At 36.1% G+C, this 26,759-nt stretch overlaps 6 protein-coding genes across 7 annotated transcripts; 4 read left to right on the top strand and 2 right to left on the bottom strand.

The window, feature by feature from the left end:
- The first annotated feature begins 1,595 nt into the window (after window positions 1–1,595).
- On the top strand, window positions 1,596–4,504 carry LOC103861597 (protein CHLOROPLAST IMPORT APPARATUS 2). Of its 2 annotated transcripts, none has more exons than XR_004456157.1 (3): window positions 1,596–3,651; window positions 3,902–4,158; window positions 4,305–4,397. XR_004456157.1 is itself a non-coding variant. In XM_009139316.3 (3 exons), exons 1-3 carry the CDS (start codon window positions 2,707–2,709, stop codon window positions 4,350–4,352), a joined length of 1,152 nt encoding a protein of 383 aa, XP_009137564.1. In that variant the 5' UTR covers window positions 1,614–2,706; the 3' UTR covers window positions 4,353–4,504. The 2 variants fall into 2 exon arrangements, 1 of the variants encoding a protein (XP_009137564.1); XM_009139316.3 differs by having other exon boundaries at window positions 1,614–3,651; window positions 4,000–4,158; window positions 4,305–4,504.
- On the bottom strand, window positions 4,462–10,268 carry LOC103861599 (ABC transporter B family member 2-like). Its single transcript, XM_009139318.3, has 13 exons — window positions 9,932–10,268; window positions 9,714–9,768; window positions 9,433–9,608; window positions 8,618–8,818; window positions 8,287–8,546; window positions 7,660–8,200; window positions 7,209–7,588; window positions 6,590–6,984; window positions 6,275–6,516; window positions 5,945–6,192; window positions 5,335–5,747; window positions 4,870–5,210; window positions 4,462–4,792 (listed from the first exon to the last, which is right to left on the bottom strand). The coding sequence occupies exons 1-13, from the start codon at window positions 10,178–10,180 to the stop codon at window positions 4,568–4,570; spliced, it is 3,726 nt and encodes a 1,241-aa protein (XP_009137566.2). The 5' UTR covers window positions 10,181–10,268; the 3' UTR covers window positions 4,462–4,567.
- An 829-nt stretch (window positions 10,269–11,097) lies between these two features.
- On the top strand, window positions 11,098–15,391 carry LOC103874917 (glutathione S-transferase T3). Its single transcript, XM_033287100.1, has 2 exons — window positions 11,098–11,349; window positions 11,574–15,391. Exon 2 carries the CDS (start codon window positions 11,930–11,932, stop codon window positions 12,740–12,742), a length of 813 nt encoding a protein of 270 aa, XP_033142991.1. The 5' UTR covers window positions 11,098–11,349; window positions 11,574–11,929; the 3' UTR covers window positions 12,743–15,391.
- On the top strand, window positions 13,741–14,805 carry LOC103861781. Its single transcript, XM_033287425.1, has 2 exons — window positions 13,741–14,080; window positions 14,219–14,805. The coding sequence occupies exons 1-2, from the start codon at window positions 13,741–13,743 to the stop codon at window positions 14,803–14,805; spliced, it is 927 nt and encodes a 308-aa protein (XP_033143316.1).
- A 1,566-nt stretch (window positions 15,392–16,957) lies between the features above and the next one.
- LOC103861596 (V-type proton ATPase subunit G3-like) lies at window positions 16,958–19,385 on the top strand. The gene is made up of 3 exons (XM_009139315.3): window positions 16,958–18,660; window positions 18,930–19,030; window positions 19,108–19,385. The coding sequence occupies exons 1-3, from the start codon at window positions 18,483–18,485 to the stop codon at window positions 19,243–19,245; spliced, it is 417 nt and encodes a 138-aa protein (XP_009137563.1). The 5' UTR covers window positions 16,958–18,482; the 3' UTR covers window positions 19,246–19,385.
- Window positions 19,386–19,405: 20 nt separating this feature from the next.
- LOC103861595 (pumilio homolog 6, chloroplastic) lies at window positions 19,406–23,714 on the bottom strand. Its single transcript, XM_009139314.3, has 10 exons — window positions 23,493–23,714; window positions 22,395–22,884; window positions 21,280–22,310; window positions 21,054–21,195; window positions 20,869–20,976; window positions 20,576–20,788; window positions 20,389–20,499; window positions 20,127–20,321; window positions 19,877–20,048; window positions 19,406–19,698 (listed from the first exon to the last, which is right to left on the bottom strand). The coding sequence occupies exons 2-10, from the start codon at window positions 22,854–22,856 to the stop codon at window positions 19,676–19,678; spliced, it is 2,457 nt and encodes an 818-aa protein (XP_009137562.1). The 5' UTR covers window positions 22,857–22,884; window positions 23,493–23,714; the 3' UTR covers window positions 19,406–19,675.
- Window positions 23,715–26,759: the final 3,045 nt, after the last annotated feature.

Genomic DNA, 26,759 nt, shown 5'->3' with positions numbered 1-26,759 from the left:
GCACCACGTCATTACAGAAATCCAACACATGCAATGAAATCAGGCCACATACACATACATGATTAGGGTTGGGCATTTTATCCGTTAAATTTGATTTGATTCGATTCATTATTTGTTTCGATTTGATCCGAAAATTTTGGATTTCCGTAAACTTTCGAAACAAAACGAATACTAAAAATCGATATCCGTCAAAATCAAAGCAAATCCAAAATATTAAAATTTTGGGAAGCGGATATCCGCTCATATCCGACAATAAATAAGTACATATATATCTTGATTATATTTAAAGTTTTAAATGTTTAAGTTTACATAATTATTATTCTAACATATGATTTGACAAACTCTATTCACATTATTAATTATATAAAAGTATTACATAAAAAATAAGAGAAAAAAATTATGACAATTATAACTTTTTCTTAAGTTTTGTGTTATTATAATTGTTAACTAAATTTAAAATTTACAAGATATGTAGTTTTACTACTTCTTTTAATTTTTATTTTATAAATCATGAAAAAAATATTTTGAAAAAAAAACAAATTTGTATCAAAATTTTAAGATGATTTTTATTAATTAAAACGGATGAGATATCCGTAAATATTTGTAAATATCCACAAATATTTATTTATTTTTCGAAACAAAGCAAATCGAAAAATTAGATATTCGTAACATATAAAGTAAATTCCAAATACTTTTAAAAATCCAGATATACGATATGTGCCCAGCCCTTGACATGATGTTTTGGGTTTTCTGCATACAAAACTTAAATGTTCTAGAAGTGAGTGCTTTAAAGCATCAACATTAACCAAATTTTAATACTATAATAATATCAATACTATTAAAAGAGAAGGAGTTTAAATAAATCTATTTAAAAAGTTGTTTGGACTTTTTTATTTTTTTTTATTTTTTGGTCTTCCTTATATATATTATATGTTATCCATATTTAATCTCACTTTGTTATCAGCAAAATAAATATTATTAATTGGATTTTGGACGTTTAACTTAAAAAAGATAATTTAACTGATACAACCCATTCAGAAAAGAAAATTATAAATCCAATTAACTTTTGTTACAGAAAAAAAATTAACCAAATTAACTTTAGACCATTTTTTTACAAAATTCCAAATTATGAAGACCATTTTATATATAAATACATATAAATGTAACATTATTTAAATTGTATGGATTTCTAAAATATATGTCACAAACTGATTTTTTTTTTAAAAAAAAATTGATAATAGTTTGATAGAAAATTAAAAAAGGAAAAAAAAGTAATACTTGCTTCACTATTTTGGTAGATTGATAATTAATATATTTATAAATAAACTTAACAATATTTGTTAAAAGAAATTTCTTATTCAAGTCAAATATATATTAATATATCAAAAATTTATAAAACAAAAAACAAATTATATTTTTCTCAGTGGGTTAATAACGATCTTTTTTATTTTCAAATACTTTTACTATATTCATTTTATTATATTCTATCCCACTATATATGAGTTACTAGATCTTACGGTTCGACCAAAAGTCTGATTCGGATATGAAAATTCAATGAAAATATTGTACCGGACTGAAATAATAATAATATAACAGCTTTTAAATATTTAGATATCTAATGATAAATATAAATTCATTTAATATTTGAGTTTACGGTCACCAAAAAAATATTTGCGCTTCTTAAGCACGGGTCAAAATCTAGTTAACCATTAAAATTTTGACAATGTTAAATGATTCTTTTTTTAAGTTTTCGAGTTTCTTAAACAAGAAAATTGTGATCTCTTTTTCTTTTTTTTTTCTTTTTAAATTTTTATTGGTAAAGAGATTTACTGAAATAGAGAGATTCACTGCTGCTGATGTTCTATTTTCGAAAAGGTTATTTCAATTTCTTTTTGTAGTATTATTGTTAATCCAACAAGCTGAGAACTTTGTTTTCTTTTGAAAGTCACAAAAATGTATTACTACTTTTTCTCAAAAAATAAATAAATGTAATACTATACTACTATTCATTATCTTCCAAGACATTACATGTTTTGTGTTTAATTCCCTATAGCCCTATTCTTACTCTCCTTCTGTCTCACTTATCACCTTTTACAGAGACTATTTTCGCCGCAACTAACAGAGAGCCTCCATCTAATTGACTATATATATAACTTTGACAAACCCTAACGGATCTTTTCTCTTTTCTTGTACCATCTCGTGACTCTCCCTATCCAGTCGGTGACTCTATCTCTCTCTCTCTCTGTCTAATCTTAGATGTTCATTGGGTTTTCTTTCTTTCTTCAAGGTGTCAAATGAACATCTCTATCTTTTCATTTCCTTTCTAGTACATAGAATCTTTCCTTTTCCCTCCTTAAAGTGTTGACATTTTTGCTAAATTTAGTAAACAAAGATTTTGTCAGAGGGTTTAAGGGTTTATCATCCATCACCCTACAGATAAACAGCCCAAAACAAATCAAGATTCATTTCCCAAAGCCTTATTATAACTTTCCTAAAAAGGAAACCTTAAACCTTCTCTCTCACACGAACAGTTGAGTTGGTACTTGGTACAATTCTCAGAAATTTTCTGAATCAACTTTTAAAAAGAAAACTTAATTAAGAGTTAACCACATCCTCAAGTCCAATAGTTATCAGAACTGTACTCCTCTGTTTCTTGATTTTCCCGGAAAGTTCTGTTTTTTTTTTTTATCTCTTATCGGCAGAGAAATGTCGTCTTGTCTAAGCGGCGGCGCCACCTATACTTTAAAAACGATGAAATCTCCGCCGTCGAGAGCCGCCTCCACACACAACACTCCTTCACCGTCATCTACAATCTCCGAATCCAACTCGCCTCCGTTCACAATCTCCACAAGAAGGCCAAGGACTCGGCGGAAACGACCAAACCAAACTTACAACGAAGCGGCGGCTCTCCTCTCGACCGCATACCCAAACATCTTCTCCTCCATGAGAAACACTCTGTCTCCCGGGACTAAGTCTCCTCTCAGCGACTACGACGAAGCTTCCCAGTTACTTCTTCCCTTTGAGACAATCGACGAGGTGTTCAATCCCGCAATACAGACCGAACCGTATCAGTTCTTGGAGAAGAGAGAGTTCAGTTTCAACTCGGAGGTGACTCGGTTTGAGTTATTAGACGACTTCGACGCGGAATCGATTATTCTTGATGATGAGGAGATTGAAGAAGGGATAGATAGTTTTATGGGGAGCAACGAATCCAACGACGGAGAATGTACGACGATGCCTTGGTACCGAAGCTCCATAGGATTCAGCTCCCCCGGAAACTTCCCGTTAGGGCTCGGCTTGAGGAGCTCTCTTCGGGAAGAAGACGACGATGATGATGGGAGCTTGTGCAGATATCCCACTGTAGAACTCAAACACATCTCGCCGAGAATTCAGACCACCACAACCGCCGCCGCATTAACCGATGACGTAGCCGTGGATAGTATCAAGAGTAAGAAAAAAAAGACGAAGAAGAAGAAGAAAGTGGCTGCGGCGGCGGCGGAATCAAGGAGCGTTGAAGATTTGACGACGGAGAAGAGAGTGAGTACGTTTTTGAAGCTTGACTACGATAGGGTTTTAGAGGCTTGGTCGGATAAGGAGTCGCCTTTCTCCGATGAGATTCTTGGCTCGCACGCTACCGGTATAGACATCCATGTACGTTATACTTTTATCCTCTAATTAATCTTTCTTTCCCGCCACTTTTTTCAATTTTTTTAACCATATCTTTAATCCTTGTAATTAATTTATTTACAAGACTTGAAAGTGGTTGTTAACTAGTATTTTCTATTCTATTTTGTTTTAAAACTCTTAATAGTTTTCTTTTGTTCAATAATCTTTTCAAATGAGTGAGCTTTTGAAATTCTTAAACCAAGAAATTAATGTTTTCTTCTCTATAACGGCACAGATTTAATCAAAAAACATTAGATGATGCTTTAATAAAGGATAGAAGATTTTGAAGCAGCAAATGCAAAAGTTACTAATGTATGAGGGTTTTTGGGACAGACAATGTTGGCTGAGATAGATTTGTTTGGAGAAAGTGGAATGAGAGAAGCTAGTGTGTTGAGGTATAAAGAGAAACGGATGAATCGACTCTTCTCCAACTCTAAACAAATTCGATATCAAGTTCGCAAACTCAGTGCCGATCAACGACCCCGTATGAAGGTAATATCTCTATATTATTGTCTTTAAATGGTTGCATGCATTGATGATTAGGGTAGAATAATACTAATGTTAATACATTTTTCATGTGAGCTGCGGTTTTAGGACAGATTCTAATATAATAATATTGTTTGTTGTCTCATCGACAGGGACGATTTGTGAGACGGCCCAACGTAAGGAGCTTAAGTGGGTTATGATTGTGAGAAGAAGAGTGGAATCTCTTTTGTTTATTCATGTTTAATGATCAAAGTTGTCTTTTTTTGTTGATCATTAGAGTTTATAAAACGCATGTAAACTTGCCAACAGTAATCAAGATGATCGGTATAATAACATATGATTACATAACCAACAACGAATATAAAGTAAGATTAATATTTCCCCAAAACCAAATTAAGAGTTTTAAACAATTTAACTATATAGTATTTAAGGATGTTGTTGCTGCTGGCTGCTGCTGAAGATTGAAGAGGTTAAAATACGGACCAACCTTGTTCAGAACTAGCCAACGGTGGCTGCCTTGCTGTACGATTTTTCCTCCATGTAATACACTTATTGTATCAGCGTTCTTGATCGTTGATAACCGGTGAGCTATCACCACCGTTGTTCGGTTTGTCATTAACCGATCCAATGCTTGTTGTACCTAATATTCATTCATATATTATAAACCCATGTGTACGTGGATCAAACCCTTAGAAAATCAAGTTCTTAAGAACTTACCACACGCTCAGATTCAGTGTCCAAAGCGCTTGTGGCTTCGTCAAGTAGCAGAATCTCTGGATTCCTTAGGATCGCTCTAGCTATAGCAATCCTCTGTCGCTGACCACCTGACATCTGAACACCACGTTCACCTACTTTAGTATTGTAACCTTCCGGGAGAGAGGTGATGAAGCTGTGAGCGTTTGCGAACATAGCTGACTCTATGACTTCAGAATGAGAAGCTTCTTCGTTTCCGTACAGAATGTTCTCGTAGATTGTGGTTGCAAAAAGCGCTGGCTCTTGTTGAATCAGACCAATGTGCTTCCTCAGAGCTTTCAGATCTAGTTTCTTGATGTCTTTTCCTGCAAAAGAAGTCAGCTTAATAAGCTAAGTAACTTCCTTTTGACGCAAGAAACCTAGGTTTCTCAGAGTTTACTTGAGACACAAGAAACTTTGTGTTAATAGTACCAAGGCGAGAGCACTCACCCTCTATCATGATTGTTCCTGCGGTCGGGTCATAGAACCGGAGAATAAGTGAAATGACCGAGCTTTTCCCAGACCCACTCTGTCCGACAAGCGCCATGCTCTGTCCCGACCGAACTATCAAATCAAAGTCCTTGAAAATTACAACATTTGGTCTTGAAGGGTAGCTGAACTGGATGCCTTTGAGCTCAATCGTGCCTTCCACATTAGTCAGCTCCTCGCTGGTTTCTCCAACAAGCTGACTTTTACGGTCCAAGATCTCAAATACGGACGCAATCATCTGGTTTCCTTTCAGCAGATCCGGAGCTAGAGCCAATGTTTCACCCATCGCTAATGCCGTCACGATCAAAACCATGAATGTTTTCATCAATGATTTAAAGCTAGATATTTTATTATCCATCAAAGTTGATCCGTACCTATCAAATTAAACATTTACAGTTCAAAAACATATACCAAACATACATTTGTTTAATATAATATTGATCATTATATATGATCTATTTGTACTTTTATTATATTAACCAAAACCTAACTTCAAACATACTCTTCACAAAACCGAAAACATCTGGAACTCCTAGGCCTATAGGTGGAACTTGTCTATATAGAGACATACCATAGAGCGAGGCCATAAGAAGAGAAAATGAAGAACTGGGAGATGCCATAGAAAAGTCCAGCTGTTTGTCCTCGCCTGAAAGAACGTTTAGAAGGTTCTAAAAGCTCTTTTGAGTAAAGTTCTAGAACCTTCTCTTCAGCACAGAAGGCAGCCACCGTGCGGATGTTGCTTACAGACTCTCCGGCCAACATGTTGGCCTTCAAATACGCTTTGCTCAAGTTTCCTCCGTAGCCTTGCATGAAAAGTTTCTATACATACAAATATGACAAATAGGTTAAACTTAACTTATTGCCCACGTAAACTCAACCGACGCGAAGCCGCTGCGTTTACCTCGCTGATATGTCCGCTTATAACCAACGGGTATGTGGCCAAGACGACAAGAGTGAGACGCCAGTTGAGCATGAAGGAAATAACGAAAGAGGTCACAACGAGACCTAAGTTCTGAAGTAGAATTGTTGACCTATCGACCACTATGGTTTTAAGCAAAGTCGCGTCGCTCTCAAGCCGCGACGCTAACATCGAGCTCGTGTTGTCCACCTCATCAAACCACCCCATTTCGTTCTTCAAGATCGCTACATAACCAAAAAATAAGTTTATTACTGATTTTAAAACTTGCAAAGAACTTCAAAGTAGTTTGAGACGAACCTAAGAACATCTTTTCGCGGACGCGGCGAGTGAGACGCTCCCCCATAATACCGAAGCAAAGATGCTCAATAGTGTAGACGATGAGGGTGATGGCTGAAGCGAAGCAGAAGAGGATAGCGATCTTCTTCACCTCTATTTGAGTGTTGTCCCAACCCTTCTCGTAATAGGAAACTAAGGAGTGCGAGACTCCAAGCGCGAAAAGAGGCATCAGAGATCCAGCAATAAAGGCACATAACGTTCCACAAATACCGTACAACCAGTCCGGGCGGATCATAGAATAAAGACGTCTCATCGTTACTTTAGCCTCTTTGGACTGATCTTCACCGTCCTCTCGAGTTACTGATTCCTTCTCCAAGCAGGAGCTCGTTCTTGATTGTTCCCTCGAGTATTGTATACTGAAAATGCAAAAAAGAATGTTCCTAAAAAGATCTCACATCACATCAAAAACTTAAAAAGAGGCTTTAAGTAAAATATCTTTCATTTATGGTTTGAAGTCGTAAGTCTAGGAACCTTAACAAACAAGAAGAGTTCGGTTTTCGAGTTGTATTAGGTTTTGATTTTTTTTATTAAAAAATAAACTTAGTTCTAATGAAAAAAATGAGTATACAGCAAATAGTACTTATGTGGCCTGCTTAACGTGCGATCCAAGGAAGGGTTACACTCCAAGGAGGCAGCTTCTTGGAGACGAAGTAGAGCAGAGTAGGCTCCATCGGGATTAGATACGAGATTCTCGTGATTTCCAAACTCTACAATCTTCCCTTCGTGAACAACTGCTATTACATCAGCATTTCTTACTGTTGAGAGTCTGTGAGCCACAACCACCGTTGTTCTTCCAACCATCACTCCCTCCAACGCTTCTTGCACGCTCTTCTCCGACTCTGCATCTAGAGCACTTGTCGCCTCGTCGAGTAAGAGTATCGATGGATTCTTCAGGATTGCTCTTGATATCGCAATCCTCTGTTTCTGTCCACCTGAAAGTTGTATCCCCCTCTCTCCAACCTAAGAAAAGGCACAAGAACATCAGTGTTTATAGTAATTTCTTGTGTCACAAGGTATCTATTTTGACCTACCTGCGTCTCAAATCCTTCGGGAAGGTTGTTGATAAATGAAAAGGCTTCTGAGAGCTTTGCAGCACGGCCAATCTCCTCATCCGTCGCGTCATCTTTGCCATACATAATGTTCTCGCGAATCGTTGTAGCAAATAGAGCTGGCTCTTGACTAACCAAACCAATATGTCCCCTTAACCACTTAATATCCAGCTCTTTGATATCACTCCCGTCCAGCAACACGGCTCCGGATGTGGGCTCGTAGAACCGCTCTATCAAGGATATGACCGTGCTCTTCCCTGAACCACTTCCTCCAACAAGCGCCACGGTTTTCCCGGCAGGGATGGCTAGGTTTAGCTTGTCAAAGATTACCACATCAGGGCGAGATGGGTAGCTAAAAGTCACGTCCGTGAATTGAATGTGGCCGTCTACTTTGCTGAGTTTACGGCCAGATTTTGCGCTTGTTTTAGCCGCTGTGTCACGTTCAATCATCTGAAAAATTGGATGCGCAGAAGCTTTGGCTCGTACAAAGGCTGAAATATCCGGCGCTGCCTGTCCAAGTGACCTACACGAACACGAGAACAAAGAGTTTGTGATACATAAAAGATACAAAGGAAACGTGTAGAGCAAGCAAGCAAGATGATAGTATACAGGCCGGCGATGACAACGTTGAGCATGGTAGTGAATGACTCGCCAGCATTGGCGATACCCTTGTGGACAACAACGCTTGTGAACCAGACGAGCAAGGCCCATGATAGAAACAAGACACAGTGCAACGAACCAAGACCTAGTCCTTTAATTAAACCGGCTTTTCTTCCGTACTTGTACGTGTTCTTGAGAGCTTCCCGGTATAATTTCGCTGCCCTTTCTTCACCGGTAAATGCTTGTACGGTCCTCACATTACCAATCACCTGAGTTCCGACAGTGAAATATAAAGTACACACAAAATCTTTGAGCTTTCCTTGTCAGAGAAGTAACTAACCTCTTCCGCAACCTGGCCGGCCTTGATGTATGATTTCCGGACACGGGAGATAAGTCCGATGGCGACAAACGCATAGAAGCCGCCAGCTAGAGCAATGAGAGGGACTATGGCCAGAGTGACAAGACTTATTTGCCATACGCTCGTGAATCCGATTGCAAAACCGGCTATGAACCGGCTTATATAGTGCAAGAAATTCCCTACCTGCAACGATTTTTACCGGTTATCATAAACCATGAACAAGATTTGCGTGATCACCTTAAAATTTTGAGATTAAGCGACCAGGCTGTTTAAGTGGCTGGCTTGATGGAAATAACCAAATATAGGTCAACATTTAAAATATAAACTAAATCGTATCAAACTCAAACGCCTTAAAAATGCAACATGCAATGCAACTATAATTTATTGGAGTAACAGAAAAAAATAAAAATATCAGTTTAAAGATTACCTAAAAGGCCAAAACCAAAGGAAATGCATGTAAATAATATTAATTCATTGGACTAAGCCATGGACCATATGGTGATACACATTAAAAATGATACGGAGTAGACAACCCATGTGTAGGTAAAAAACACAATCCATGTACAAGGTTTCTGAATTTTAATACCTATATATGTCATGTCTATAGCTAGTGTTGATCGACCAACGCGTTAGGCGGTATTTACACAAAAAAAAAACAAATGCATTTAGTAACTAATGTGTACCACACAAAAAAATTAATTAGCTATTATGAATCAAGTCAAAAAACGCAACACAAGTACACAAGCAAATTATACAATTAGGAGTTGATACCAGTTTCATTCGGCTTAAAGAGGTACCTTCTCGGAGAGTGCATCTTGGACGACGAGAATGTCAGAGGTGATGGCGGATATGACTTCTCCGGAGGAAGCTTCAGTATCAAATAAGCTTATGTCTTGACTTAAGATTGACCGGAGATAAGCTCTCCTCATTTTTGCTGCTTGCCTCTCTCCCGTATGCATCCAACATGCAACCTCTGTTTCCATTTTATTATATTTTATCTACTACTTACTTACAAATGAATTATAATTCAGAGACATTGCTTTGTTTTTAAAAAAAATTGAATTACGTATTTATTTACCTAGCCATGATGAGAAAAGTATAGCCACACTGAGATATACAAAATCCAACGAGTACTGCACCAAATAAATTAGAAAACAATTAAGCCGAGCAATCATAAATACAAAAAAAATATACGTGATTAGCATTTCACTCGAATTTTATTTGGAGTAAATATTAATTTAATTATGCTACAAACAACAATTTTTTATAGGTAAACTTCTATTCAGTTTTCAAAACCTTGGCGACTTTGTGAGAGGCTTGGTGTCTATCCATATAAGCAATACCAATAATGTTGATAAGTTTGCCAAAAAATATGAAAAAGACCGGAACGGAAGCGCCGTGAATGCAAGCACCGATTGATCCGAGAGTCATGAGAACGCAATCGTTGAAATCTGCGAAGGAGAAGAGCTTAAGAAATGACACCTTTGGCGTCGCTGCCTTCTTCTCCTTCTCCACCTCCGTCGCCAGATCATCGGACGGCTCCATTGTTATCGGAAAGTGTGTCTTTAGTTGTTGGAGAGGAAATATGAGAGAAAAAAGGAAGATAAAATAAATTGGGAAAGTGTTTAGAGAGGAAGAAATGAGAGGTGATACATTAAATGAAAGAAGACATATAAAACCAAGTTTTTTTGGTTTCGGTGAGAATAGTTTGGTATGAAGCTGTGTGTGTGTGTATGTGACCCTTACTGATAAGGGAGTGTCTAACAAAGTATGATCTCCCGCTTTATTTTGAATTGTTTGTAGTCGTTACCGTATTATAGTGGTAGTTATTTACTTGAAGTATTAAGTTTGCTCAAGGTAAATGTAATGAATCCAAAAAGGTTAATAATGGTGAAAGGAACAAGTATCAGATCAGTTACAAAAAAAAAAAAAAAAAAAAAAAAAAAACAAGTATCAGATCTTAGCGTACGAGTTTGCGACTTTGCGTAACTGAGGTAATTATAACTTCTAAGAGCATCCGCATCGCGGTTAATTTGGGCCGTCTCTTTATATTTTTTTGATTAAAAAAATATAAAAAAGGAAGAAAGCGGAGGAGACGAGTGTTTTGTTGGCAGTTGGTGGACGCGTGTCAACAAGGGAGTGGGTGGAAGTTCGGTTATGCGTTAAACGCGTTTGAAACTTGACTTTCTCTCTCTCTCTCTCTCTCTCTCTCTCTCTCTCTCTCTCTCTCTCTCTCTCTCTCTCTCTCTCTCTCTCTCTCTCTCTCTCTCTCTCTCGAATCCTCTCGACTTGGCGATTTCTATGGCGAATCTGTCTCTCTCTCTCTCTCAAATCCTCGCGACTCGTTCTGATCGGTTGTTATGTGTTGGTTCTCGTCGAATCTGGGGCACGGTGAGTCTCCTCGACGGCGAAGGAGCTTTCCCGCGGTGGCTCGGCTCTAATCGAAAGGTAGTGATAGGAGATCATATTGTTTTTGATCATGCATGTGATCGATTATTGTTTAACTTGTTCTGATCGGCTTATTTACTTTATATTTTGTTTGTTCGGTTCGAATTGGCGAGCTATGTGGCGACGGAGCTCTCCTCGACAAGGCCGTCTCTGTCCTCGTCAGCGACGGAGCTCTCCTCGACGGCACCGTCTCTGTCCTCGACGGTGATGAAGCTGTCTCTCGGTGGTGACAGAGCTCTCTCACTTTCCTTCTCCTCGAATCAAAGGTAAAGTTTCTGTTGTTCCTCAAAGTCTTAAATATTTTAAGTTTTCATGGATCAAATTGAATTTATTAGTAAGATTGTTTCAATATAGATGGATTGATCTAACTTGATTTGTTAAAAGTTACTGATGAAATCGTTTTTAATAAGTTCAGAGTAGTACTTTGTTTGTTTGTGTTCCTCAAAGTCATTGATGAAGTTTTAACGTCTTGTTTGTGTGTTTGTGTCAGAGTGCGTGGCTCGAAGTTACAAGAAGAAGGAACCGCGAACGAGAGGAGTGCAAAGCAGAGCAATACAGGTAAATGTCTACTCCTTTCGAATTTATTGAGTGCTTTAATGTTGAGTTAGGTTGTTAATGGTTGGGTTAGTAATAAATAGGTGTAATGGCTAGGTTGATGGTTAGATAGAAAACGTGATGAAGTGTGATGAATGTGTTTGGTTGATGTCAAGTCCATTTAGTAGTTTCTTCCCTTTAAAATAGCGTTCTTTGCTTTCTCTCTTCTGGCATCAACATTGCTTCTTCTTGTCTTCCTTTTATCTGTTGAACTCTCTTCTTTTTTCCTTTCTTTCTGTGACATTCTTGGGGATGGATTCCAATCCATACCGGCATGGTAGTAACTTTGTTGATCTCCTTACGAGTCAACAAAGCGTCTTTAGTTTAGTTGAAGAAACTGTCCCTGAAGACATTCCTGTTGAGCGTAAGGAACGCCGGATGTGGACGCCTGTAGAAGATATGGTGCTCATCAGCTCCTGGCTCAACACAAGCAAGGATCCAGTAGTGGGAAATGAGCAACGGTCTGGGGCATTCTGGAATAGGATCGCCGCTTATTTTGCGGCAAGTCCCAAGGTTGCAGCCACTGAACACCGAGAATCAACTCATTGCAAGCAGCGTTGGCACAAGATCAATGATCAAGTCAACAAGTTCTGTGGGGTTTTCGAAGCAGCAACCAGAGAGAAGACAAGTGGGCAAAATGAGAATCATGTTCTCAACAGAGCTCATGAAATCTTCTTCACCAACCACCGAAAAAAATTTATTCTTGAGCACGCTTGGAAGGAGCTTCGAAATGATCAAAAATGGTGTGCCACTGCTACATCTAAAAACGAAGGAAGCAGTAGAAGGAGGAAGTTAGACGAGGGTTCACAGTCTGAGACTTCACACGCTGTTGAGGAGGAGCGTCCCCCGGGTGTTAAGGCAGCAAAAGGGAAGAACAAGAATGTCAAGGGGGAGGAAAGGCTGTCACAGTTTCAGACTATGTGGGAAATAAAACAAAAAGACTTGGTCTCCAAGGACACGCTATCAAGAAATCGGATACTTGACCGTTTACTTGCAAAGCAAGAGCCCTTAGATGAGGTCGAAAATGCTGTTGTGAAAAAGCTCCTAGCTGAGTTGTTGAACTAGTTTAAGTATGGGTTTAAGAGTTTGTGTTGAACTAGCTTAGTTGAACTAGTTTAAGTATGGGTTTAAGTCTTTGGTCACGTTGATTTTATCTTGTTGTTGTTCCTCTGTTGTATGTTGGTAACGTGATAATATAAAAACGTGTTGTTGTTTCACTTGTTGTTGTTGTTTCACTTGTTGTTGTTTCACGTGTTATGTTGTTGTGAGTCTTGTTGTTGTTTCACGTGTTTCACTTGTTGTTGTTTCACGTGAATTTATGTTGTTCTTTCTTTCTTGGCAGACTAGAGCATTGAGTCACGGAGGGTGAGTGAAGAAAAGACAAGAGAGTTCGTCACGGACACTCATGTCACGGAGCGTGAGTGAAGAAAAGACAAGAGAGATAGTGAGTCACGGACACACATGTGAAGATAAGAGAGTTCGTAGAGAGTTGTATCACATTTTGTCTTGTATTATTTTGTAGCATAACTCATGTCACGGACACAAGTTTTCAAAGGGTGTATAAATGAAACTTTATAAACACAAGTTCTCAAGTTATTTCAAACTTCCATATCAAGTCCACTTCTCTCTCTCAAGTTATTTCAAACTTCTTCTATCTCTTTTATAAACACTTAATCACTTTCTTCCTTCACAAGTTCTTCTAAATCTCTCACTTTATAAACACTTCAACACTTAATCAATTTCTTCATTCACGTTAAACTCTTAATCACTCTCTATATAAACTTTTTTTAATCACGTTAATGGCTTCTTCTTCTTCTCACAACACTTTCAATGACGCTTTTCATGATACATTTGATGATACATTTGATGAGCTATTTGATCAACATTTTGATCAAGCATTTGAGGATTTTACCATTCAAGCAAATCAAGAAGAACGAAGAAAAAAAAGAAAAAAACGAGCTTATATTGAAAGACATCGTGAAGAAGGGCATAATCGTTTATGGAACGATTATTTCAGTCAAACTCCAACATATCCTCCTTTATTATTCCGACGACGTTTTAGAATGAACAAGCCATTGTTCATGAACATTGTGGATCGACTCTCCAACGAAGTTCAATATTTTCGGGAAACAAAAGATGGTCTCGGAAGGAACAGTCTCTCTCCACTTCAAAAGTGTACCGCCGCCATTCGTGTCTTGGCATATAGTTCTGCAGCTGATACCGTCGACGAATACCTCCGGCTCGGTGAAACAACAACTCGGTTATGTGTAGAAAATTTTGTGGAAGGGATAATAAATTTGTTCGGCGAAGAATACCTAAGAAAACCAACACCAGCTGATCTTCAACGTCTACTTGATATTGGAGAGTATCGTGGCTTTCCTGGGATGATAGGAAGCATCGATTGTATGCATTGGGAGTGGAAGAATTGTCCCACCGCTTGGAAAGGGCAATATGCTCGTGGTTCGGGTAAACCAACAATCGTTTTAGAGGTGGTTGCTTTATATGATCTCTGGATATGGCATGCGTTTTTTGGACCTCCAGGTACGTTAAATGATATCAATGTTCTTGATCGTTCACCAGTTTTTGATGACATAATAAATGGTCAAGCTCCAAAAGTCACTTTCTCTGTCAACGGACATCAGTATAATATGGCTTACTATCTCACCGATGGTATTTATCCGAAATGGTCAACTTTTATCCAATCTATTCGTATACCACAAGGGCCGCAAGCAGTTTTATTTGCTCAGCATCAAGAAGCTGCCCGAAAAGTTGTAGAGTGGGCTTTTGGAGTCTTGCAAGCTCGCTTTGGCATTGTTAAAAATCCAGCGAGGAGTTGGGATAAAGTCAAAATTGAGAAGATTATGAGAGCATGTATCATACTCCATAATATAATCGTCGAAAACGAAAGAGACGGTTACACTCAATTTGATGTTCGAGGGTTCCAACAAGGAGAAGACCAAGGAAGTTCACATGTTGATCTCACGTATTCTACAGATATCCCTTCAAATATCGCAAATATGATGGGTGTTCGAACAAGAATTCGTGATACACAAAAGCATCAACAACTGAAAGATGATTTGGTTGAACACATATGGCGTAGATTTGGAGGTGGTGAAGACAACAATTGATCTCTGATGCTTATTTCAAATAATTCTCGTTCATTTTAATAATCTTTGTTTTCATGTTTTTAATTTAAAATCTATGTATAATATGTTGTCTTTTATTTACTAATAAATATAAGTTTTTAAATAAATATTCAATATTATTTTATTTTCAAGAACTCCAAAGCAAGAGACTTGCAATGCAGACATTAAAATCTCAAGGTTCTTGACAAAGTCTCTTTAACACCTTTATGCTTTAAATATTATTAATTTTATCTCAAGAGACCCTTAATGGGGTTGTGGGATAAGGATGCTCTAACTAGATTTTGACCCGCGCTTAAAAGCGCGGGTTTGTTTTTGAAATTAAATAAAATTTTAATGAATTTCTAAATAAGATAAAGCATTGATCTGATAACATTTATTGGAGAATGAATCATACCAAACTGAAAAAACGAAACTAACATTAAAATGAATTTTATAAATAGCCAAGCAGATTCTATATCTTTGAAACCAATACTATGTGGATTAAAATTCTAAATAAAAAAAGAATCGTTTCAGTATATATATAATATATTCCCAATAAAATACAATATATTCTAAGAATCGACTTTCTTTAAAATGAATTCGAAATCAATAAAAGTGTTAATCAAGTAAATGAATATAATTAGCATATCGATAATATATTCTCTTTTGTTTTTCAAACTGATTGTTACAATCTAGGCAATATCAGCATTGATTTTAACAACCAAAATTTCAGTATTTATTTGAATGAAACGTTTCCAATATATTTTATATTGTTTTCAATGCCTATACTATTGTTAATGAGCAAAAACCAGTTTCTCTTTTAATGAAATTATAGAAATTGACTTACAATACATGTTAGTTTCATTTAATGTTGTAATGAATTACCCATATTTGAACTTTAATTTAAACCTTTAATATTGCTACAACCCGTGGTTGGGATTAATAAGTGATGTATTGATAATAAATGTGTTTTAATAAAATGAAGTGTATCATGTGGTATAATATTTTTGTGTATTAAATGATGCGGTCTAATAAATAAAGTATATATGTGGTATAATCAAATCGTGAACAAAAAGATATGGGTGTAGTACATAAAAATATTGACTGAATGATTGTTAGAGAAATATAAGGTAACTAATTGTTAGTTGAAATTTAAAGTAAGACCAAAATATTATTAATTAATGAAAGAGTCCAAATAACCTTTTTAAGTAGATTTATTAAAATTTCTTCCCTTTTAAAAGTATTGATATACTATCTTCTAAGATTTTTGTAAATTTATCTGAGAGCATTCTTATTTCATCTCTATGGTCTCATTAAAATTTTTTTTAGCAAATATTAAATACTAATGTTAATATGAAATGTTTGAATCTCCAAACTTGAATTATATTTTAAATATTTATTTTCTAAATAATAGGTCAAATAGTTCATTTAATTTTTTTTTGAAAAAAATATTCAAATTCCGCCATTTTATGACTTTCTGAATGATTTTAAAACATACATGGAAGATGACAAAAAAAAACATCCATGCAATTCGGAAAGTAATAATGATACAGTGAGATAGTTTATGTACCTTGAACGTAATATCAACAATTGTCATAACTGGATTTTTTATATCCTTTATATGATATATAAATATATTACATGTTGTATCATTGCTCTAGAATTTCAAGTGAAAATTTGAGATCTTTTATTTTATTTTTTAGACAATCTTTTAATCATTTTTGGATGAGAAAAAGACTAGAATAGCACCAAACCAAGTTTTTGTTCCCAAAGTAGCATTCAAGGCTCAAAGTCACAAAAATAGGTTTCATTAAAGAGGTAATATATACTTATACCCCTTGGGTTAATTAATCCAAACCTTAGGGTTTAGAGTTAAGGGGTGGGGTTTTGGAATTAGGGTTTAAAATTTTATAAAAAATAAATAATAAAATAAAAAATAAAAATTTTAAAAACAGTTTCAAAAAGTATTTTTAAATTATAAAAAAAAAATTTTTAAAAAAAAATTTGAAAAAATAAAAATTTTGAAAAAAAAATCTAAAAAAAATTATAAAAATTTCGAATCTGAAAACATATAATCTGAAACTATAAAAAAAAAAATTATTTTTTATTTTTATTTTTATTTATTTTTGTTTGTTTATTTAATTTTAAACCAAGGGTATTATAGATATTTTACCCTTTAATGAATGTCATTTTTGTGATTTTCTCTTTCTAGTGCTATTTTTGAGACATAAACTTTAGAAGGTGCTATTATTGACAATTGTACTTTTTGGATTGCTTCAGTATTTGTGGATAAAAGAGGGAAACATAAAATCTAGAAGTAGACGCGATCGATACTTCTTATGCCCATCTACTAGATTCTATATAAAGTATAGAGAGATCGACCCAAGGGAAAATCTTCAACTTATAATAAAGTTTTATTCATCTCCGGAAATTTTGAAGGATGGGATACAATACTTGTTCGTCACCCGGAAACCAACCGTGCATGTGCAACATGAGACATGAGAGAAATCAAATTCATACATGTGCAATAATTGTTTCCATTGCCATTGCTTATTCTATTGTTATTTTTTTTTGCTAACCGAGTATCCTGGTCCCATCATGGTGGTCCAGACTAGAGACCGAAGTGAGTATGGACCCGAAAGTCACCAGGTGGCTCACCGTGTAACGGTCTTCGGTCTCGGATGCTGCAGCCCATATGTAAATTCCGCAGTGACCAAGGCTCGAACCCAGAGGCGGGCACTTATTCTATTGTTATGTTTCAATAAACTTATGAATATAGAGAAAAATGTCTGTGCAACAAATATTGCTTTTAGCAATTTTCAAGACATTCTTTGTTTTTTTCTTTTTTGAAACTTAAGACATTCTTTGTTGAAGAACAACAAAAATCAACAAACTAAAAGGAGACAAAAACATCAAAGTATGGCCTCTGAACAGCAACCATATATTTAACCAAACCATTGCCGCGTTAAACGCAATGATGACAACAGCTCCGCTCGAGACCACTATCACCGCTTTGAATCGTAGAAGACAAGACGCTATGAGGATAACTAAAAATAACCACATCCTATTGATCACCATCTTATATTGTGAATTTGATTGTATTTTTACATGATCCTTACTTTGTTTTCCAACTCTAACGACTTGTTTAATGTTGAAAATTCTATAATTTTATCATAATTATTATCTTTTAAATAGGGAACGCATGGTGCAAGATTTAATGCAAATTAATGATCTAACTGCATGTGCATGATTTAGTTATTTTGGGCATTAAGAGTTCTTTTGCATTTGTGCGAGTGAAGATGACGTATTTGAGCTGGGTATTAAACGTCAAACTAATAATTTTATTTTTCCTAACTTTGCGAACTCGTTATGTGACCCATTCAGAGCTGAGGATCAGCGACGTAGATACCTCATAAATGTAGATATTCACTAGCATGCAATGACCATTGTCTTCTTTTATGATCATGTTCAGTAGCCAGTGATATGCAGCCCCTAGAGAATGTATTTCACGTTTATAATCCCTTTTATTTCAATTCACACAACATTCTTACATCGATACTGATCCGGGGATCACGCAATGTTTTGCAAACACATTCTAATATTCAAAAAAGTTAGTCAGAAACTAACTCCATAAACCAAGGAGAGAAAAGCTCTCCATCTAATTAAAACCATAACCAAAGATGCTCATATCAAAAGATTCCATCTCTGGCATAAAAATTTGCAAAAAGAATAAACACAAGTCTTCACTTTCTTTGAGGAGAACACAAGCCATGGATTCATTAAGAGGCCAAGGTGGGATTCAGATGCTTTTAACTGCTGAACAAGAAGCAGGCTGGATCGTTTCAGCTGCTAGAACCGGTATAGTCTTTCTCTTGAGGGTTTCTCAGGACAGACCCTGAAATTTTTGGAGGCTTTAAACAATGTAATAAACACTTAGAAAGAAGAAAATATAAACCAGTTTGGAGTCTATGTCCACATATTTAACTCGAAAACACAAAAAAAGAAATTTGGGGGTGGGGTACAAATCCAATGTTTCACTTAGGTAGGGACATGACATGTTTATGCGGTTTCTTGGCCTGATCATCTTTTGCTTTTTATTTATTTTTGTTGGATAAATCAATGATCAGCAAAATTAGCAAGAATGAAGCAAGCAAAAGACGAGGCTGAGAAGGAGATGGAAGAGTATCGGTCCCGATTAGAAGAAGAGTATCAGACACAAATCTCTGGGGTAAATTAGCACCGAAACAAAAAAAAAACTACCTACAAAGCTTGATGTTGTACTCATTCTTTACCTTTTATTTTCAGACGGAACAAGAGGCAGCTGCAAAACGTTTAGAAGAGGAGACAGATGGCAGGATCCAGAACCTTAAGGAGTCTAGTTCAAAGGTCTCTAAGGAGATTGTCAAAATGCTCATCAAGTATGTTACCACTACTGGAGCATGATTCTCAATACACTCACCTCATAGTTCCTTATTTTGTTGCTAAGTTTCCATTTTATTTTTTTGAGTTTTTTTTTTCTATTGCCATGTGATATGCAAAACGACTTTGCATTTACCCTCTAATGTGATGACAAGTTATAACGATTTGGCATGAATAAACAAACTGTCCAGAAAAGTTTGAAATTGTCTTTGATGAATCCACAAACCAGTTACAAATACGAGTGTACACTACTGATACAATTATCAATATTTACCAACATGGCCACACAGTCATCACAACGGCTATTATCAAATTCTAAAGTACAAACAACATTCTTCACAATCATTGTGGATTGTGAAGTGAACCTTTGCAATGAATCTCCAGCTTTCATGAAATAGCGAATTGTATCTCGACTATATCTGAATCAGTCACTGTATTGAATCAGAAGAGCCACTCATCGCCTTGATTCTCGGCTTTCTACAGAACACATAAAACAACAATGACCCATAAAACAAATCATTTCAAGTCTATTCAGTCCCTATGCACATGTCAATTTTGAACAATCCATTTTAGCATAGAACTCTATTTGGTTGTGTATATAAGACATCAAGACAAATCTTTTATATTCTTAAGATTGTGAGGAAGTTAGTAGTACCTTGACCAAAGGGCTTTTCCAAACGAGTGACAATATGTTTCCCATAAGTGTACTTCTTCAAAGCAGAAGCGTGCATCCTGACTCTGCTGACCAACACCACACGCTGATCAACACTACACGTCTCGAATATCTTCTGCACCACATAGTTACCGTACTGGTCCTTCATCATCATCTGTTAAAAAGGTATCTTACAGTTAATAATATCCTATCAAAATAAGATTACAAAGTTTGGTCCACTTTTTTTGCTCACCAATAGACTATCATAGCTCTCATCAGCCCCTGCAATCTCTTTGATGATGAGGTCCCTCTCAATTCGACCACCATGCTCCAGACACTTCTCTATAACATTTGATGCAAATTTATGCAGGCTAAGCTGCACTATATGCCCTGATAGTTTCCTCACGATTCTCTCTCGTTCTTCAGATGTCCCTTTCTCCAATACATGCTGCCAAAATAGCCAACATTGGTTTTAAGTAATGATTGGTTGGAAGCTGTGGGTATTTATGACAGACCTGTATGACGTAATTGCCGTATTGATCCTTGCAAAGGACACGTGCTGACTCCAGTATCTCCTCTGTGATGAAATGACACTGATGCTCATTTGAGCAACGCTCCATAAGCCTCTATACATTTAACACATTTGTTCTTTGAGTACTAATGCATAGAAACATAGTATGTTTAAGTGAGTTTCTTAGTTACCTGTATGACACGGCAGCCATAAGGATGCATAGAGAGAGAGGAGACTTGACCACGGAATGCAGATAACATGAAACCAACTCTGTCTGCGTGGATACTCTCGATGCATTTCTGGATCACATGGTTTCCATTTTGGTCTCGAACACATCTCATGACCTCCCCGTCAAGCTCACGTGCTAAACGAACTCTTTGATCAGGCTCTATGACATCAAGTGCCTACACCAGAAACAAAGTTTCAACCATGAGTCTTTAAAAAAACTCCAAGTCCAGACAAAAAATGGAAGTGACTTGGTTACCTTTTGTATCACGCGACAACCGTACATCTGCATACTAAGTGGTACTATTTGTCCCATGAGCTGATCAGCAAGTTCCATTCTCTGTGATGGGGTTCCGTATTCGAAAAACTGAAACAGATATCGCTAACAATCAGTCTGAGAGATAATGCATTGGTAAGACATATGCTCAAGTACTAGGAACAGACCTTTTGAATGACATAATTGCCAAACACATCTGTCATTAGTTTGCAAGCATGAGGAAGAAGCTCCCTAAACACAGCTTCTTTCTCTTCTGGATTACAGTTCTCAAGCTTCTGCTGAATGAATCGGCTCCCGTGCTGATCCGCACTGTAAAGACAACAAGGTTTTTAATAAAAGCTTGTTACCAAAACCAAGACAAGACTGGTGAAAGAAAGATGAAAAAAAACTTGCCTGAACTCAACAATGTGTCCAGTGATGTCTGATAACCCAAACCTCCTGCCCTTTCCAGACTTCAACTCTTCAAGAAAATTGCATAACCTTGGACCATTAGTACCTTCCAAGCTTCCCTGCTGCTGCCATCCAGGGTATGCCTCTACATAGGGAACATAGCCCGGTGAAGGAGGAGCACTAGGCAGATATTGCACCATATTTGGCTGGACTCCATAGTAATTAAGACCCATATTAGAGTTATTTGGTCCCCTTATTTGCCGGACAAACCTGGACTCATCTTTATGAGGCTCAGGAGCATTCTTATGGTTCCCTCTAGGAGCATTCATATGCCCCAATGAATGTTGACTGTAGTGCATATACATAGGATCTGGAAAAGAAGGTTGCCCTGGTGGAGCATAGAAACTCTCAGCACCTCTGTGGACTACACTCCCCGCACTCGGCCCATGTAACTGAGGAATATATTCTGGACGGACAATAAGCGGAACTGAACCATGGGAAGGGTATCCAGGTATGAACTGTGGGTGTGGTGGAATCATGTTAGTGTACGGTCCATAACCATATTGTGGAGAGTAGACACCAGGAGACTGCATGTTGTAGACTTGAGCTGGTGAAGTCACATAACCCGTTTGCGTAGGCGGAGTAAAGCCTGGAGACTGATGAAGCACATGCTGCTGACCATAATGAAACTGTCCCGTGGTCCCGTTAACACTCTGATAACCCATGTTGCCGCCATTTTGAATCCATGTTACATTACTTTGTTGTGGATACATCTGCCTTTCTGGCCTTGCATTCCTTGGTTGTTCTCGAGGGTGTTTAGCCGTCCCGGGCCCAGATATGTTAGTATTCTTCATCTTGGAGATGATAGTAGACTCATCGAGACTCTTCTCAGTGCCAACTGAAGCAGGATTATCTTTAACCACGACGTCACCTGACATCTCCGAGAAGTTACCACTCTCATCCGCTGTGTTCATTTCACCATCTGAAGAGTTAGGCCGACGATGCTGAGGGGTTGGACCAGAAGAACTACCATCCTGCAACCAAAAAGAGATACAACTTTAAACTTACCACAATTATCAAAAACCTTGAACTTCGAGAAAAGGAAGCAGAAGCCGAACCTGCCTAGTATCTGCCAGGCCTTGTGAAAGACTAGTGTCCACCACATTAGTCCTATCTGAAACACTATTAACAGAATGCTGTTGAGGAGAGACTTCATCCTCAGACACTTCCTTGTGAGTAGAAAGTGTAGCTTGGGGAGAATGAATGGGAATGTTGACTATACTCAATCCCTGGTTACTTCTAAAGCTACCTACACGACTGTCTACGAGCTGATACTCAGTAGTAGGGTAATAAACAGGTGGCGAAGGTGTGCGGGTCAGGTTGTGTTTATTAGGATGAGTGTTCAGAGGCTCCTGAGCTGCCCTGTCGTGACCCTGTCGTGACAAGAGACTATCAACAGCTAGAAACGATCCCTCCATGCTCGGAGGCGCGCTTTCACTTCGGTTAGGAACAGAAACTGGCCTAGAGTTAGACCATCTTTCGTTGTTACCAGACATCCTAATAGGATTCTCAGTTGCCATTGCTCCAAAGGTTGTTGCTTTCGTTAGTCTACAACATGAACAAGAAGGGACAATTAACACAAACTAGTCATATTCAAACACACACTAATTCATCAACATGATAAGTTAATGAGCTTGTTTGTGAAATCATGCTCATAAACAGAGCAAGTGATACATAGCTTCTTAATAAAAATCTCTAATTTGCCTCAATTTAATACATTTCTCAAGGAAACAAGGAAGAGTCTGCAGAAAGTTTGAACCTTTCGAGTAGTAAAAGTGTATAACTTGAAAAAGTAAAGAACACAGAACAACCAAGAGCAGAAACTTAAAGACTATGACATATAATCTTTATCAAAATCTCTAATTTTGACCATCCCTCTAGATAACAAGTGTATGAACACGCAAGAAAGTTTAAACCTTTTTTCAAAATCGAGTAGTAATAAAAAGTGTATAACTTGAAAAGGTAAAGAACACAGAACAACCAAGACTATGACATATCTACATGACCATGTAGATTCTTCTAGAAAGAACGAGAAAACCCGAAACGAGAAGCAGAGAGAAAGAGAAGAAACAGAGAAAAACTTAGATTGCGTGTCCTAAAAGAACCCTAGAAACAAAGCAAGAAGTGAAACGAGGGAGAGGACTGCTTCGGCTTACCAGAGAGCGGGGACTATTGGGGGAGGAAGCGGATAGATTCACTGTTAACAAACCCTAGAGTCTGCTGCTCTTATTAAGTCGTCAGAGTCAAAGAGACAAGGAGGAGAGAGAGAGAAGAGACAAGGGTATTGATTGCATTGGTGTCTTAAAACATAAAGTGACTATCTTTGGTTAACTCAGTCAGATTTTTTAAAATGTTTTAGATTTTTTCCGGTAATGGCAATAAAAAAAAGAGCAAGGCTATTTCCACCCTTACGGTGCTTTCTTTCTTTCTTTGATCCGCGCTTTAAAAGCGCGGGATAACTTTACGATAAAACTTTTATTTAATGAAATTTTTACATATTCCAACTACTCCGATATGTTATGATAAATGTTTTGGCTGTGACTTGATTTCACAGATGTTATTTTGGTTATAGAACCCGTAGATTTGGTGAAACACGTTTTTTAGCCGTTTGGTTAATTATACTATTACAAATAATAAAAATTATTTCGGTGCTGATTCTACGGCCAACAATTCTAACTATTATGAGAATTATAATATCTTTTTGGTGAAACACGTTAAGATATATTTTTTTCGATGATATATCATAATGGTAAAGTGTGAATTTATAATGATTGTGGGTGCGAAAAATTGTTAAGTTAATATATTCAGAATATACTGAGGTATAGTGATTTATATTAATGATTATATGTTTAATTTATTATGGATGTGACAAATTATAAAGCTAATATATTCTGAATATACTGAGGTATATAATATATTGATAAATCTGTCGTTTGTTGCAACAGTTCAAATATTCTTTAAATAGGAACATATGATATTGGTAAAGAATTTTTTTTACACACTACACAAGATGGAAAGTCTTTATTGTTGGTCGAGTCCTAATCTTTTCAAAAATGCAGTGCGATTTGTAGTTTATTATGTTTTTTTGAATTTTTTGTAATTTATAATTTAGTAATTTGTAATTTATTATGTTGGTCGTATAAATAAACCAATAAGAGTTTTGTTTCCTTTTAAAACAAAAAAAATGTTTATTTTCCTTTCCTCATTGTTTATAAACCAGTTTCAACTTTGCGTCCAAGTTCCTCATTGTTTATTTTTTTTTCCTTGCAGAATGATGCTAAGAGCCTCGTCCGTTTCTTGTTTAGTCTTCTCCAGTAATGTCCTTTGTTTCGCCAAAGCTTATTTACCTTCTTTCCTTAGTCTCTCTTCCTTACGGAAGACAGCTTCGTACTCTTGCGTTTAAAGTAAAAGTAAACAATTCTAAGCAAACACAACAAAAAGAGAAGAACATTCTCAATACAGACATGTGAATGGTCTCAACGGCTGTGTTTTCAGGTTTGAGCTGTAGGATCTTCACGTTTGAGCTTATTTTTTTTAGTTGAATTGTGGAGATGGTGATGACTATATTTATATGATTTGCAGGTTTAAGGTTTATACATTCGAATAATCGATATAGTTACGATATTCTTGAGCGTAAGATTAGGAACTAAAATATTTTTTTCTTGAAGATTAGGAATTAAAATATTTGTTGTTAAAATAAGTTTAACTATTTCCAATGCCGATTTTTGAGTATAATAAGGTACATTAGTTACGATTAGGAATATTCATAAATAAATTTGGGATTATTAAAAAACTATCCTCTTAAAAATTGCCATAAATGTAGGATGTATTTGTAAAAAAAAACACTTTTTAAACTGTGGTCAAGATTTGATATGGAAATATGGAATATGAGGATATATATTTTCTATATTTTTTTTGTAAAAATATATGAGAATATATTGTTAGGTATTTTTCATACATATTGATCGATATATGTGAGATATTGGTCAATGATTATTACTTATTAGTATATTTAGGTTAAACAAAATATATTATTTCCCTATTAGAAAATGATAAAGTTATGACAATTTTAAATGATTGACATATGAAAACATAATATAATAACATAATATGATTCATGTTCGATGTCTAGAAATGTGCAGATAAATTATGATTCATGTTTGTTGAGAATAATTTTGTTTCGGAAAATGTCGCATATATTTGTTCAAAAAAAAAATATCGCATATTTTTAGAAGGCTGGAACGAAGAAGAGTCTGAAGAAAAGAAGAATCGAAGAGAACAATAGAAAATCCAGTTTGTTTTCAAAAACATTTTGCATCCTAAATAATAGAGTGGCGGGTCCCACCACTTAATACCAGAAAAAAAAAGATCACGATGAATATATTTATAACAAAAAAACATAGGTTTAGAATAATTGAGTGGCAGAGATCTGTAATTATTTTCAAAACAGGAGGGCACCTCAAAAAAGCCCCTTGTGTTTTAATAGTATTGATCAAAACGTGATCCTATTATTGTTTAACTTAAATGATCCAGGGTAACTTAGGATAACCATTGATAACATTTTTTTCATTTATAAGTTACCTATAAATGATCCAAAAAAATCACTAGATTTTGATCCGCGCTTTGAAAGCGCGGGATATTTTCGAAACAAACCAAATTTATATGATATAAATTTTTTTTTTGATTGTGTATCTACTTTTAAATGTTACACATGCAATATTATATTTAGTGTACTGAAACTCGACCCTGACCCGTGGTTAAACTGGCAAAACCGGCAAACTCAGTGACCTTATATGTAATCCGGTTAGATTTTAAAAAGAACTTGTGATTTAAAAGTTCTATAAAACCCGCAAAAAACGCTAAAACATGGAACTCGGCAACTGGTTAAACCGATGAATGTCCCATTATGTAATTCAATTTAACTTAAATTTGTATTTTTGATTGTGTATCTATTTTTAAATATTACACATGAAATATTATATTTAGTGTTCTGAAACTCGACCCTGACATGCAGTTAAACTGACAAAACCGGTGACCTTATATGTAATTCAATTAGATTTAAAAAAAATCGCTATTTAAAAGTTCTATAAAACCCGCAAAAAACGCTAAAACATGGGACTCGGCAACCGGTTAAACAGATGGATGTCCCATTATGTAATACAATTTAACTTAAATTGTGATATTTAAAATATTTTAATTCATGAATGTTTATATGAATAGTGGATATATTATGAATGTGATGCTCCAATTTTATTAAAGTTAGCTATACAATTTTTTAATCAAACTAATTTATCATTTTATTGTAAGCGTAATGGATCAATATTTGAGAGGATGCATTAAAATAGAAATAGATTTGAGCAAAATGTTTTATGTTTAAACCATTTAGAAAATACTACTTGAGTTTCTATATTTTTTTTCATTTG

This window comes from Brassica rapa, chromosome A03 (genome assembly GCF_000309985.2).
Source record: "Brassica rapa cultivar Chiifu-401-42 chromosome A03, CAAS_Brap_v3.01, whole genome shotgun sequence".
NCBI lineage: Eukaryota > Viridiplantae > Streptophyta > Magnoliopsida > Brassicales > Brassicaceae > Brassica > Brassica rapa.
The sequence above is the reverse complement of the archived record's forward strand: the minus strand, read 5'-3'. Positions and strand labels throughout refer to the sequence as shown.